Consider the following 12,906-nt stretch of genomic DNA (forward strand, 5'->3'; position numbering starts at 1 on the left):
AAATATTCTGCAAAAACACAAAACAAGCTGATTTTAAAAATACAAGATGTAAACCACATATTACTGAAGAAACTGTTCTAGACTTTAATAATCTATATAATAATCTGTTTCTTCTTTGTTCTTCTATTTAGAAGAATTCCAGCCAAGCTTTGCTCTCATTCCATTCTCAGAAAGCAATCATAACTCCACTTATCTGAACATATATATTGGAAAATATCAATCCTTCCTCAAGAATATGTATTCATAAACATGCCGAACTACTTACTTAAATGTGTCTTCCAGTTCCCAGAATATTATTCATGTGACACTCTGATGTTGATATCACTTAAGAGTATTTTGTATTTATAGTAAAAATTCTGGCAAAGATTTAGAACATCCAAATTATCTGTGTCTTTCACCTCAATGCCCATTCAATATAGAAAATACTGGGACTACTCATCTTTGCTGCATATTTTTCTACCAAAAGAAAAACCCACACTTGTATTTTTTACATAACCATTTTAAAGTGTTTATTTTAGGTACACCCATATCCAAAAAACCTAAGTTTTGCTTTACAGAAAGGCATAATTGTTACCTCTCTGGAGGCAGGTCTGTATCCATATCCAGATGGTAAATTTTTATCTTCCTCACAGCCTTTAGCTCCTGGACTGAAATGCAGCTCTACATGAAAACGTTCTTCCGAAGAAAGTTCCTGAAGTAAAATAATAGGTTTGTACTTTAAAAAACAGCTCAGCACTACTAATTTCTGAAGATATTTTATCAATTTTTAAATACCTTGTTTGGATCCTCATAGAGCATGATAACAATCTGTGTCATGTAATTGAGTTCATTGACCACATTTAAGTAATCCATAGCTCGTTTCCATTGTTCATCTTTTGACTCCTTATGGAGAAAAAAAAAATCAACAAGTAAAACTCAGCTATTTTCTTTAAAAAGACTGATGATTTCATTTTTCCCCCATTTACACAGATTTTCATAGTAAAAGTGCAAAGCTCATCATAGTAAAGGAAAATGCAGAGGTACAACGAAAAAAACTAATTATGAGCCTCCATGAGTGACTTAAAATTGCTTATCAAATGACTGAAAAGTGAAGAGCAAACTTTTCATAGGTTATTTCAGAGTGTCTTTCATGTTTTTTTGCCAATGGTGACATGTAGACAGAAGCACTGTTTTCACTGTTTCTCCTGAAGAGAACTGCTAATATTGCAATAAATTCATTTCAGCTAGTCTATTGTGAAAAATGTTTTTAGATATCACACTAACAGAGATATCAGCCAAACAGAGTAAACGAAGCTTTCTAGTATACAGAGGAGGTACAACTGTCACATCCCAAACTACTTAAATGAATAGTCACCTTTTTCATGCTGTAGGACAGAAACCATTTAGTAATCCACCATAAAGAAAAATTAAGAGTTTATCAGACTTAAAATTGGAGTGTACTTGTTGTAGCATGTCACAGAGGTTTATAAATGCTTTTGCCATCCCTGAGTTTAGTCATCCATTACCAGAAGCAAGTATGTCAATACGACAATTTGAAAAGTGGTGTATAAGTCAAATGGTATTTTACAAGCAGATAGGTTTGTGGTGCTGCATATATCTACTCCAAGAGCTCAGGTTAAGTAATTTCTGAATCTGGAGACCTCGTCCTTTTCAGTATCAAAGACTAGCAGATGGAGAACAATGCACCACCTTTGTAGTATTCTATAACAGTATAGGAAAGTAAGAAAATTCACTGTACAGGAGGAACTTTGTACTCTATGAGCAGTCTTGAAATTAGGTAGGGATGTCTTGACAATATGTCAATGGTCAAAAATAGTAAGCTAGTGCAAAAGTAAATTCAGGAGAATACTGAATCACAACTTGAGAATAAAAGTTGGAAGAATTACTGGTGACAACAGAAGACAAAAAAGAATATCTGGCCTTTCCACATCTATTTGTGATTCTAACATATACAGCCAATGGAACACAGCATTACTTTGATGGAAATTAGCATGCTAATTAATGTGCAATTTGCAATATGTTTCTGCATAAGTAATAGAAAATAAAGTATTTGATAAAATGTGATAAATTTCAAAGACACTTAACATTTCAATTGATACAGTCAGAGAAAGATTCAGGTTCCTCTCACAATATCAGGGCTTCAACAAAGAAACTTACATCACATAAGGCACCGTAACGAAGGGTGGATAACAGAGAGTGGACGTGACTCTCACTGGTGAAATACAGCCGAGTACGAACGTGGCGTTCTGGGGACATAACACCCCTGGAGTAGCTTAAAAAAAAGAAGAATGTTATTAGACCATGATAAGATGTGCCCTTATTTTTAAAATAGCTGTTAATAAATAAATAAATCAATAAATTATACTTTCTAATTTCTATATTTCTAATTATACTTTCTATATTTCTAAAAAGATATTTCAAATTTGAAAACTACAGAATAGCTCTAATTTTTATGGTAATTAATGTAACCATGTAAAAAAGTAACTGGCTTACAGAGGGTGAAGCTTATTTACAGTGTCATCATCTTGAGTTCTCTGAAGGTCAGAACGAATTTTTCTGACTAGAGGAGTGCAGTAACCTTTGGCAATCTCCAACTTCTCAGCTTTAGAAATACCATATTCCTGTGTAAAAACAAATTGACTTTTAAAATTCAGTTAAAGATTAATATACCTTCTAATTCAAAGCTTCTATATTAAAGCAAATGAGTAATCTAATAGTTTGCTCTGGCTATAAGCAATTTTTAAAACATTTTTACTACATGTGATTAGTGATGTAGCTTCAACTAATAAGCAATTTGCCTTTTTGCTGTTTGACTTGATACAGACAAAAAGTTTTTCCTTCATTAGTTAAACCAAAGAAGTGGATTTACCTTCTGGTATGATAAAGATTTTTTTCTTAACCATAACATCTATGGAGTCATTCTGCCTTCTTGTCACCATCTCCATCTTCTATCCTGGCCCCAAAATGTTGTCGTTTTTTATTTCTTTTTTTTTTCTCCTTTCTTTTAACAGTCACTAAAGAGATGTATTTGATACGTCTGCCTTCATTTGGAGTAAGCCACCCCAGAGAAGAGCTTCCATTTATGTCAAATAATAACACAAATGGTATTTATGTACAACTGGGAAATTACTGGTGATATTAGAAGTTGTAATATCATCAGTATTTAAAAGTATGTTCTTCCAGGAGCTTCATACTCTGCGCTGCACATGGTATGAAAGTTAAAATGAATCTTCTTGTTACCCTAGAGAGCAACACAAGCACTCTTCCTTTGCATTAGGTAGGCTATCAACAGTTTTCTTTGTTCTTCTTCCTTCAGTGTGTGTCCTCATTTTTACCTGCTCTTTTCTAACTTTCTGTTCAAAATTTCAGCTTAACAGACCCACACACAACAATGCATTCTAAGCATTGCTACTATTTTTTTCTTCGACGTCAAGGAGTTTGAGAGACAAGGAGAGGAAGAATTTCCTTCACAAGCTGCATACAATATGGGTAAACACCTCTGTTACAATACTGTTCTGTATTCTGTAACTGCAGGGATGCTTGGGGAAAGCTTTAGTCTGTTCTGTCCTGTTGCCACAAATCAATTTCATGACCTGCCACCTCCAAGATTTTAAAGCTAAACGAAGTTTAACAGCCCACAGAGCATGTAAGTTTAACTTGTCCACTTCTGGCCTGAAATTCTATGAAATTTAATGTCTACATCCACATCATGGAGTCTTAACATTTTGAAAAAGCAGAAAGGTCTTTTTAAATTAAAATTGTTTAAAATTAGTTAAATTGTAGAAATGCGCCCCCTAATGACAGAGTGGCAAAAACTAACCTTTGTCCCCCAAAAAAGGAAAGAAGCCCAGAAGCTTCTCTCAACTGTTAGGTGGAAAGCCACCTCATAGGGCCTCAGGGACTTCACCAAACACCAGAGAACATCTAATTGGATAGAAGCCAAAAAGTCCCACCTGATCAATCAAGTAGAAAAGAACAGAAGAAAAGAGAAAAGGGGCTTTTGTGTGAAGTGTTTGTACCAGGGGCAGACCTCTGTACCTGGCTCGAGTTTTTCTGTTTGTTATTTTGCCTTTATTAAGCCTTTTTTGTTTCTAACACCACAGCAGAAGCCATCCTGCTTATTTTATGCCCCCAAAGTGTAGCTGAGCTATCCTTGGGTGTATTAAGTGTTTTTCTAGGGCTTATGAGAACTGGCCCTAAGACAAACAACTTAATATTAAATTGCATAGATTAGGATTAACACTGTCATTTGGAAAGAGCCCAAAAATGAAATTTCTATAAGCTGGAGAAAAGAAATTAAAAGCAATTTAAGGAAATATAGTTATTCACAAAGGCAACTGTTAAATCTATGATGAATGGTGAAGATGAACCATTTTATTTTAATACACTGCTGTAAAGGAAGGAGGCATGTTCACACTCTACATCTCTAGAAAAATTCACCCTGAACACAGCTTAAATAATTCTGAATCAAATTTTTCTGAAAAAATCCCAGTCAGTTTGCTACTGTAAAATAAGAGATAATGTTAAAAGCTTCTATTATTGCAAAATGTGGGAGCTTCAAAAGAAAATGCAAAGTAGACATTTTCACAAAAATTTTAAAATTTTACACTTGCTTCTATTTAATAACTGAAAATGCTTACCTGAGGAATCACAATGTCAGCTAAAGCCTTTGAAAGCCTATATAACTCCATTGTGTTTTCTAATTTTAAGGATCCATTGTGTTGTACATCGTATTTTATACAGTCATAAATATCAGGAATTTTGCTAATATCATATCTTCCATTTTTTGTTTTGAAGTCTTTTTCCAACTTGGCCCACCTGCGCAACATCAGTTCTAGAGTTTCACTGTGGTACAGCTGAATATCTGGATAGACATGTATCTCTTATAAGTAATTAAGGCCATTCAAGTAACAAAAGGACATTTTAATTACATAGTCGCAACAACTGAATTACAGAGGGATTAAAATAAGTTACTATTAAGAAGAAAGGACAGCGGGGCATAAAATTATTTTAATGCCGAAAGCATCACAATTACATAGCTCCATTATGATAGTAAAACACATTGCAGCAGAAATGCACCACTTGCCCTTAAATATAAGATGTACCTATATAAATTAGCTTTAGTACCATCAATATTTCCTACTACTCTTGTTGCATGCTGAGTTTCAAATAATTAAGACAAGAATTTCTGCAAACATTGGAATTTCTTAACACCAAAGAGCACCTGCAATACAACCACATGTTCCTCACACTTTTTACTTCAAAACTATGCATATGAAATCAGATGTGAAAATACTTAATCCATTATTCGTTGACCAATGTTCTGCTAAAAGTGAGTTTAGTGAAGAAGTTACATTACAATTGTCTTTCATGTATGTTAACTAGAGAAACTAAATACAAGTACAAAAATGTTTCAGTACCTGCAGACTTTGGGTCTTCCATTCTCTGCCTGATCTGAGAAGTCAAACTCTGTATCAAGTAATAGACCTTGTCACATGTCTTTACTGGATTTTTAATAATTTGCATTGATTTTATCAGTGAGATGCTTCCAGATGGTGTGAGCTGCAATTTGAGATAAACACAAAATTAACTGAACAGACTAGATTTGAAAGACCTGGTGAGATAAGATGGAACATGTCAAAGATACCAAGTACTGGAGACAAAGAACTCAAGTAGGTTGCTATGAATATTTTTAATAATTTATCAACTACCTATTACCTTTGAGGCATTAAGAAAATACATCAAAACGTAGTACCATTTACTAGAGATTCAAAGGTAATAAGAAATTCATAGAGCAATTAATTCTATACAGTAAATGTGAATATCTACAAGAATTCATAAAGCTATTTCTTTTATTCCAAGACAGGAAAATTGGGTAAATGTTTAAAGTTTTGTATATACTTAGCAAGCTTCCCTATCTTCCTTTCAAGTAACTTCTGTATTCAAAAACTTACAAAAGTAAATTCTGTTAGAAATGTTGTCATTAAGCTACATGCCTCACAAATATTTTTTGCTCTATAGGAACCAGATTTGCAAGAGTAACTGGTACCTTAAAATAAGTTTGCCTGTTCCTGGCATAGGTTTTTGTTTCTACAGGACTGCAGGACACAGACACAAAAAGAAAGCCTTTAAATGCACATATAGGAACAACATATGAGGTGTTCTTCAGAACAGAATAAATTATAGAAATGGTAAAAGCTACAAATGATCACCATCAAGTTGAGTGTCACTAAAACAATATAGTCAATGTATATGTGAGGCTTAGCCTCATTTTTTTCAGAAAAGTCTGCAGAATTCAAAGTGACCAATGATATGAAACAGTAATTTATACATAAAACACACATTTATTAGCACTTTCCTCAGTTTCCTGAAATGGATAGAGTAATTTGGATGTGAAAAACTTCTGCTCTCTACCTAAGACTAAACAGTTTCTATCTCCCTATTATGATGTAAATTAAGAAACTGATTACTTATACATAACAGGGAGGAAGGCACAGGAATAAACCCCATACAGTTTTCCCAAATCACAAGTAAATTTAAAAACCTCCACAAATAAATGAACCCCCCAAGTTCTTATTGCTTTATAATCCCAAAGGTCAGTAACTCAGTGATTGAAGAGCACTCTATTAGTTCTAGCTAATTTCAAACCTTATTATATCAAACATCAATAAATTATATATTATTGATGTTTGTTATATATAACAAACATCAATAAATCCTTTCATTTTCCAGTTACTGTTTCCAATTACACTCCACTGCTAGGAGTGGTTTGCGTGATATTTTATACATTTAAATGAATCCACACAGGGTATACACATGCAGAGTATATTACTCTTAATTAATTTGCTCTCAATACTTTTTCAAAAATAGCAGTTTAAGCTTAAACCTCATTTGTGGACTTGTATTTAGTTGTTACAGGAGACAGAGTATGAGCAATTGAAAGAGAAATCAGTTTCTTAACTATAACAAACAATATATTTTAAACCAGGAACAATGACATGATCTGTACTAAGTCAACATAAACTATATTACTATGTGCTAATTTAGCATGTTAATGAGATATTTCACTGAAAGTATTCTACTGCTTTTCAGTATCTTAGTATTCTAAGTCAATAAAAAAGACCTTGCAGCAGATTAATGATTGAAACTGCAGTAGGTACAAAAACATTTCGTTACACCACACACTGTCAAAGTAAAGATTATAAAAAATGCAAACAATATAATGCCATTTCTTGAATAATTAAAGTATTTTAATGTAACAGTGAAAAAGGTTTACAAACGAGATCCCTGTCCACTCCTACTTCAAAGTTTGTAGCAGGATGAAATATCTACAGCATCATTGGTACAGCCACCTTTACACTTCAAACTATTTGCAAGCACGCAAATAATTTTCCAAAACAGATACATAAAATCACTGCTCAGTACTTTTGCACAGAAATTTTCATAGTTATTTCTTTTATTTAATGGGAAACTAATCACATGCTAACCTTATCATAGTCATCAGCAGTAAATTCTCTGTCTCTCTGGAGAATTTCATGGAGCCTTGCTTTAACACGATGTTGACAGCTGCTTAAAGAATCACTGTCACTGTCCAACAGACCATTCATATTAGCACTTTTTACCATCTGGACAAGAATAGGAGTCAGCTCTCCCTCTAAGGCCAGTAGTCCCTGAAGAAAACATTATCATTATTCAGGCAAATAGATGAAATGAAAAAATTAGTATCTTAAAAATGCCCAAAACACTTAATTTAAATTCAAGATGGTATCACTTGGCTATAGGTTAGATAAACAGGGGTGCCGTGGATATACTTACAGAGAAATGGATCCCTATACACCTCTAGCCTGCAGAATTGTTACAGATGGTGCAACAGTGATGGTGACATGCCACAGAGAATGTTCCCCACACCAACTGTTCAGGTCTTGGACTGTAGGGAGTGCAGGTGCCCTCTCCCTGAGGCTGGAAGCAACAGCTGCCTGACTTGCAGGTGACATGCAAGGACTTACCAGAGAGGAGCTATGGGAAGGGTTTGAAATCAAATAGCATCTGGCAGGATAAACAGTAGATATGTAGGGTCTTACAGAGACTCTACAAAGGGAAAAACCCAAGCCATGTGAGTCACAGGACAATCAAAGACCTTGAACAAGAGGTGAATGGAGAATTCCAAAATGAAAAAGGCTGGAAACTTTTGTGACCTTTGTGGCAATGGAAGGGCTCTGGAATAAAGAAGGAAATGGTGTGGTGTCTCTTCAAGACTGCTGACCAAGGGAAAGCAGGTCAGATGGCTGAAATGTTTCTGTACAAACACATGTAGCATAGAAACAAATAGAAGAAACAAGAAGTCTGAAGACTTGTAGAGCTTTAAGTTAATTCACATTAGAGAGATACTGCAGAGTAGTTCACATGAATGGACTTCTGCTGTAACTAGTTGTAGGACCTTCTGGAAGCCAGGTAGACATCACAATATCATGGTAGGCCTCTATTACAGATCCCCCAGTTTAAAAGGGGAAATGGATGAAACCTTCTTAACACAAGTGGAGAAAGCCATCTAATTGCAGGCCTTGTTTCCATGAGTACTCTTGACCCTGGATACCTCTATGGCAATATTGCAGGGGACAAGGAACCAAGATTTCTGGAAAACGCCTAGGACAATTCTTTCACAGAGGTTACTGATGAACTATTGAGCACAGGCATTGCCCTGGACCTGTTACTCACAAGTGAAAAACAGTGAAGTGAAAGTAAAGGTAGATGGCAGTCTTGATAACTGAAATCTGACCTTCTCCATGGAGAAGTGAAGAAGACAAATACTTGCATTAGAGCCCAGGATTTCAAGTGAGCAGACAGTTCACTTGTCAGAGCAGCTTGTTCACAGAATCTTATGGAGAAGAGGACGAAAGTGCCTCAGACAGGGCTGTTTAATTAAACACTGTCTTCATTTGCTCAAAGAACTTCAATTGTTTGGCACATTATTTGGATACTTTTTCACATTGAACTACTCTTTGAAAATACCTTTTTCTAATAAACTGTAAATCTCTCCCAGACTTCAAAAGAAAACACAAACCTGAGAACATCAGAATTTTAGAAATGAAAATACCATTTCACATTGTACCTTTGCAAAAGCTGCTGCAGTCATCTGAACTCGTCCCTCATCAGAAGCATAGATTTTGAGATCATGTCGGTAAGTGCTATGTAATCTAAGTAATCCACATCCAGGAAATCCAGCATAATCTCCTACCAAATAAACATTTTGCTCAAACTCTCATCTTGAACTTGATTATCTTCAAAAGTGATTTACAACACTGGACTGATTTTTTTTTTTTACTTATTATGAAAATTTTCTTTTTACCTTGTCCGCCTGGATACATACACCTGAAAGCTCTTCCAAGCTCCTCTGCTTGAACCCTGCCTGCAGGGGTCAACTCTCCTCCCCATTTTAGAACAAGAAGCAGGGATGGCTCATTTCTTCTATTATCTAATTTTACACAAGAGAAAACCTTAGTAATTAAGTATATTGTTAATTTTTTTTCCAAATGAACAAAAAACATTTGGTCTATGAGAAGCTTCATCAAAGGACCTCTTCAACCTTATGAATCTTTAATAGTATTCTAACATTACGGACATATTGACCTGATGAACTAAATGGGAACTTCAGACAGAGAAAACAGAAGTAATAAAACTATAAAGAGAATATATGTTAAAAATATTTAGCATGAATCTGAGGCAAAAAGTGAATAAAGATAGAAAAATTAAAACAAATTGGATGCTAAACATCCTACAATTTGTAAATGTTTTAAATTTACAATTTGTACATGTCTTTAAATTGTTGAGTGAGATTTTCTTATACTGGCTCAAAACACTACTTTGGTGAATCACTGAAGTTTCTTTTCATGTTACTCTTCTGTTGCACAAGAGCAGGGTTAGAAGACAAATTTACTACAGAGGTGTACAATTCAGCAGATTAAAATACTGTGAATATCTGCTAACTATACATTTTTTCAAAACAGACTATTCCCTCTTTTTAACATCAAGACACATTACACCAGTAGTCCATGGACTATTTATACACATATAATATTAAGCAATAAGGTAGAGAAATAATAGAATACCTTCCTCTTCACTTGAAGTCTTAGGGCAGCCATGAGGAAGATATGTTAACTGAACTTTGCGATTTATGCCTGAAAAATGCCCATACCTTAAGCAGGAACAGAGAAAAATGAGAGGGGAAGAGGGAGAGAAACATTTTAAATATCTTCCTCCAAAACTGCTAAAATCCTGTAACAGTATATAATAAATCTCTGCTGGTCAATAATTTGTGCATTTGACCAACATTTATTGAAGCAGTCCTTAAAATAAACATTAACTCAACAAATACAGAATTAGCAGAAATAACAATTATGCTATAATGAAACATCTTAAAATACTATCCAATTCTACCTTTTACAACACTGAACATAAAACTGGAACCCCCCCCACCCCCCACAACCATAAGCACTATTGAACATGGCACAAGTAATTTATCTATTCAGATCCAAAACTACAGTGGCTATTAGTTTCCAGAAACTGATCTCACAGTGTAGATGGCTACTGGTTTTATAGCCCATTAAGTTCTCAAGGAAAACTCATTATTTAAAACAGTTACTATAAATTTCAATAATAATTGTGTGTTCCCTGATTTTTTTAATTAAAAATTCCTATTAACATTTTTCAGTCTAAGATCCCAGATCTTTAATAAACCTTGAAGCCTTTTTTTAATGTTGTTTTCTTTGTTTTATTGGGTATTTAAAGGTTTGGGTTTTTTTACTAAATATTTCAGGCTTAGTATACAAGAACTTATTTATCTTCAATCCTTAAAGTTTGCTGTAAGTAGACAAGTAAGTATGGTGATAGTTCTTACTGGTTTTATCAGATGTCATTAGGTCACACTGCAAGAAGCAGACCCTGCTTACAAGCATTTTCATTTTAAAAACATGCAAGAAGACAAAATTTGACATCAACAAAAGTAACCTTCTCTTTTTGAATGTATACTGAGACACTAGATACAGCAGTAAGTTAAATTAAAAAGTCAAGAAGAAAAATTCCAGTAATGGCTCATTTCAAACATGACATCCCTTCTCTTCAAAAACATTGTGCTTGAATTATTATATTATTATGTATTTGATAACATTGCAATCCACACAGTAACTAGTGGAACAAGTCAAAACAGCAGATATAGCTTCATTGCTATAAAGCCTGAAAATTAGACACTTACATTTCTAACACAGTCTTTAGCTGTTCAAGTTTTGCTTTACTTTCTTCAATTTCAGAATCATTGTTTTGCCCAAGTTCTACAAGGAGCTGCCTTGCTATATCAAGTACTTCCTAAAAGAAGGAAACATAGGATTTAATTAAATAAATAGATTTTTACTTTCAAAATATTACAGTAAAAAAATAAACAAACTTGCCTGCAACTGCTTTGGTTTTTTCAGTTTCAGTTTTCCAGATTTATATCCATCACATTTTTCAAAGAGATCAAAAAATCTTTAAGATAAAGAAAAATAATTTTAAAATTCCATTAATAAATTAAATTAGTACTACTTGAACAGGAGGTTCTTAAAGTGATCTAAAATTAGTATCTTTACAGTATTTGAAAGTCAGGTAAAAATCTGCAGTACAGAGGTCAAACCAAATTTTATTCAAATCCCATCACCCCAGAAAGTTTTCAATGTATTAGGGAAATAAGAGCACCAAAAATAACTTAGTCAGTGTCTTACTGACTTGCTAAGTATTAAAAAAAAACTATATATATTTGAATTATATACTATTTGAATATGCAGGTATATAAATTCTTAGTCTTCAAGAATGATCCTGAACAGAAGTAGGGACCAAAAACACCAAGTGAGCAGTCCTACTCTTCTGCAGCATGTTCTGAATACAAGAATCTAGTCCCAAAATAAATAATTCCTTTTTACTGAAACTGAACCTAGTTCCAGGTCAATTATGTAAGTTGCCTTATGAATGCCAACATAAAGATGGTATCTACCAGAAATTCAGAGTTATTAAACTTTGACAAAAATAACTAGAAAAAGTAATATGACATTGCATACAAGAATAGTTATGATAAAAAGCAGAAAAGAGAAGCCATGGTCTAATGGAGAACCAGAAATATTCTCTGCTGCATTATTTTTAATAAAGACATTTATAGACACAAATGCATTTTCCATAAAATCAAACAGGACAGTATTGAAGGAAATTTGCACAAGTAAGTTGACAGTCCTGTTAGAAAGTGAGGTGCATACTTGTAATTATTTGCAGTATCTAAAACTGTTAGATTTAGAAGAAAACAAAACAAAAAGCAACTTGCAGTTGTGTAATTCCTAGTTAATTCACTGCTTAGCCCCAACATTCTATACTCTAAAATATGGGAAATAACTTTACCAAGATTCTATTTACCTCTGATGTTTTACTTCCATTTTCATTTTTTGCTTTGGTGTTCGATCCCCATGGCGTATTACAGCTATAACACATCTAAGCTCCATCCTGAAATTTCAAGGTTTGTATTTCACAAGTCTGTACACAAGTCTGTCTTTTATTTAATATTAAACCAACTACAATCAAGACAATTGACAAAGTTGTAGTCATCTGACATAACTACAGAAGTGATGGAAGCATATGCAAGAATATAAGGTTAACTCAAAATGATGTAAGGTATAAAATATAAATACTGATTTTAAGACTTAAGTAACTATAGAATATCTATTTTAAGTAGTTTTTAAAACAATGATTTTGAGGATCATTAAATGAGAGAGCATGTTTATTAGAAGCACATATTAAGTTGGTGGTGGAACAATGATTAGCAGTGGAAGCTATGCATAAAAGATGCTAAACTATAAAATCTGCTGTTCTATACTCAGCTTGACTAAGGGTGAG

The 12,906-nt window shown here is 33.8% G+C and overlaps 1 protein-coding gene across 16 annotated transcripts in view; it reads right to left on the reverse strand.

Annotated features, from left to right (window-relative positions):
- The window catches only part of PPIP5K2 (diphosphoinositol pentakisphosphate kinase 2), a 50,195-nt gene that overhangs the window by 14,618 nt on the left and 22,671 nt on the right, over positions 1-12,906 (reverse strand). For all 16 annotated transcript variants that reach the window (XR_005952159.1, XR_005952160.1, XR_005952161.1 and 13 more), the window contains exons 11-23: positions 12,430-12,516; positions 11,442-11,517; positions 11,249-11,358; positions 10,107-10,192; positions 9,347-9,472; positions 9,110-9,231; positions 7,488-7,670; positions 5,421-5,562; positions 4,641-4,864; positions 2,494-2,621; positions 2,158-2,272; positions 775-882; positions 575-691 (exon numbers count right to left, since the gene is read on the reverse strand). Coding sequence is in view for 12 of the 16 variants with exons in the window: in XM_041398091.1 (XP_041254025.1) it covers positions 575-691; positions 775-882; positions 2,158-2,272; positions 2,494-2,621; positions 4,641-4,864; positions 5,421-5,562; positions 7,488-7,670; positions 9,110-9,231; positions 9,347-9,472; positions 10,107-10,192; positions 11,249-11,358; positions 11,442-11,517; positions 12,430-12,516 (1,624 nt within the window). In the remaining 4 variants the exon portion in view is untranslated. The remainder of the gene's footprint in view (positions 1-574; positions 692-774; positions 883-2,157; positions 2,273-2,493; positions 2,622-4,640; positions 4,865-5,420; positions 5,563-7,487; positions 7,671-9,109; positions 9,232-9,346; positions 9,473-10,106; positions 10,193-11,248; positions 11,359-11,441; positions 11,518-12,429; positions 12,517-12,906) is intronic.

The sequence above is a fragment of the Onychostruthus taczanowskii genome, unplaced genomic scaffold, assembly GCF_017590055.1.
Source record: "Onychostruthus taczanowskii isolate IOZ18803 unplaced genomic scaffold, ASM1759005v1 scaffold140, whole genome shotgun sequence".
Classification (NCBI taxonomy): Eukaryota; Metazoa; Chordata; class Aves; order Passeriformes; family Passeridae; genus Onychostruthus; species Onychostruthus taczanowskii.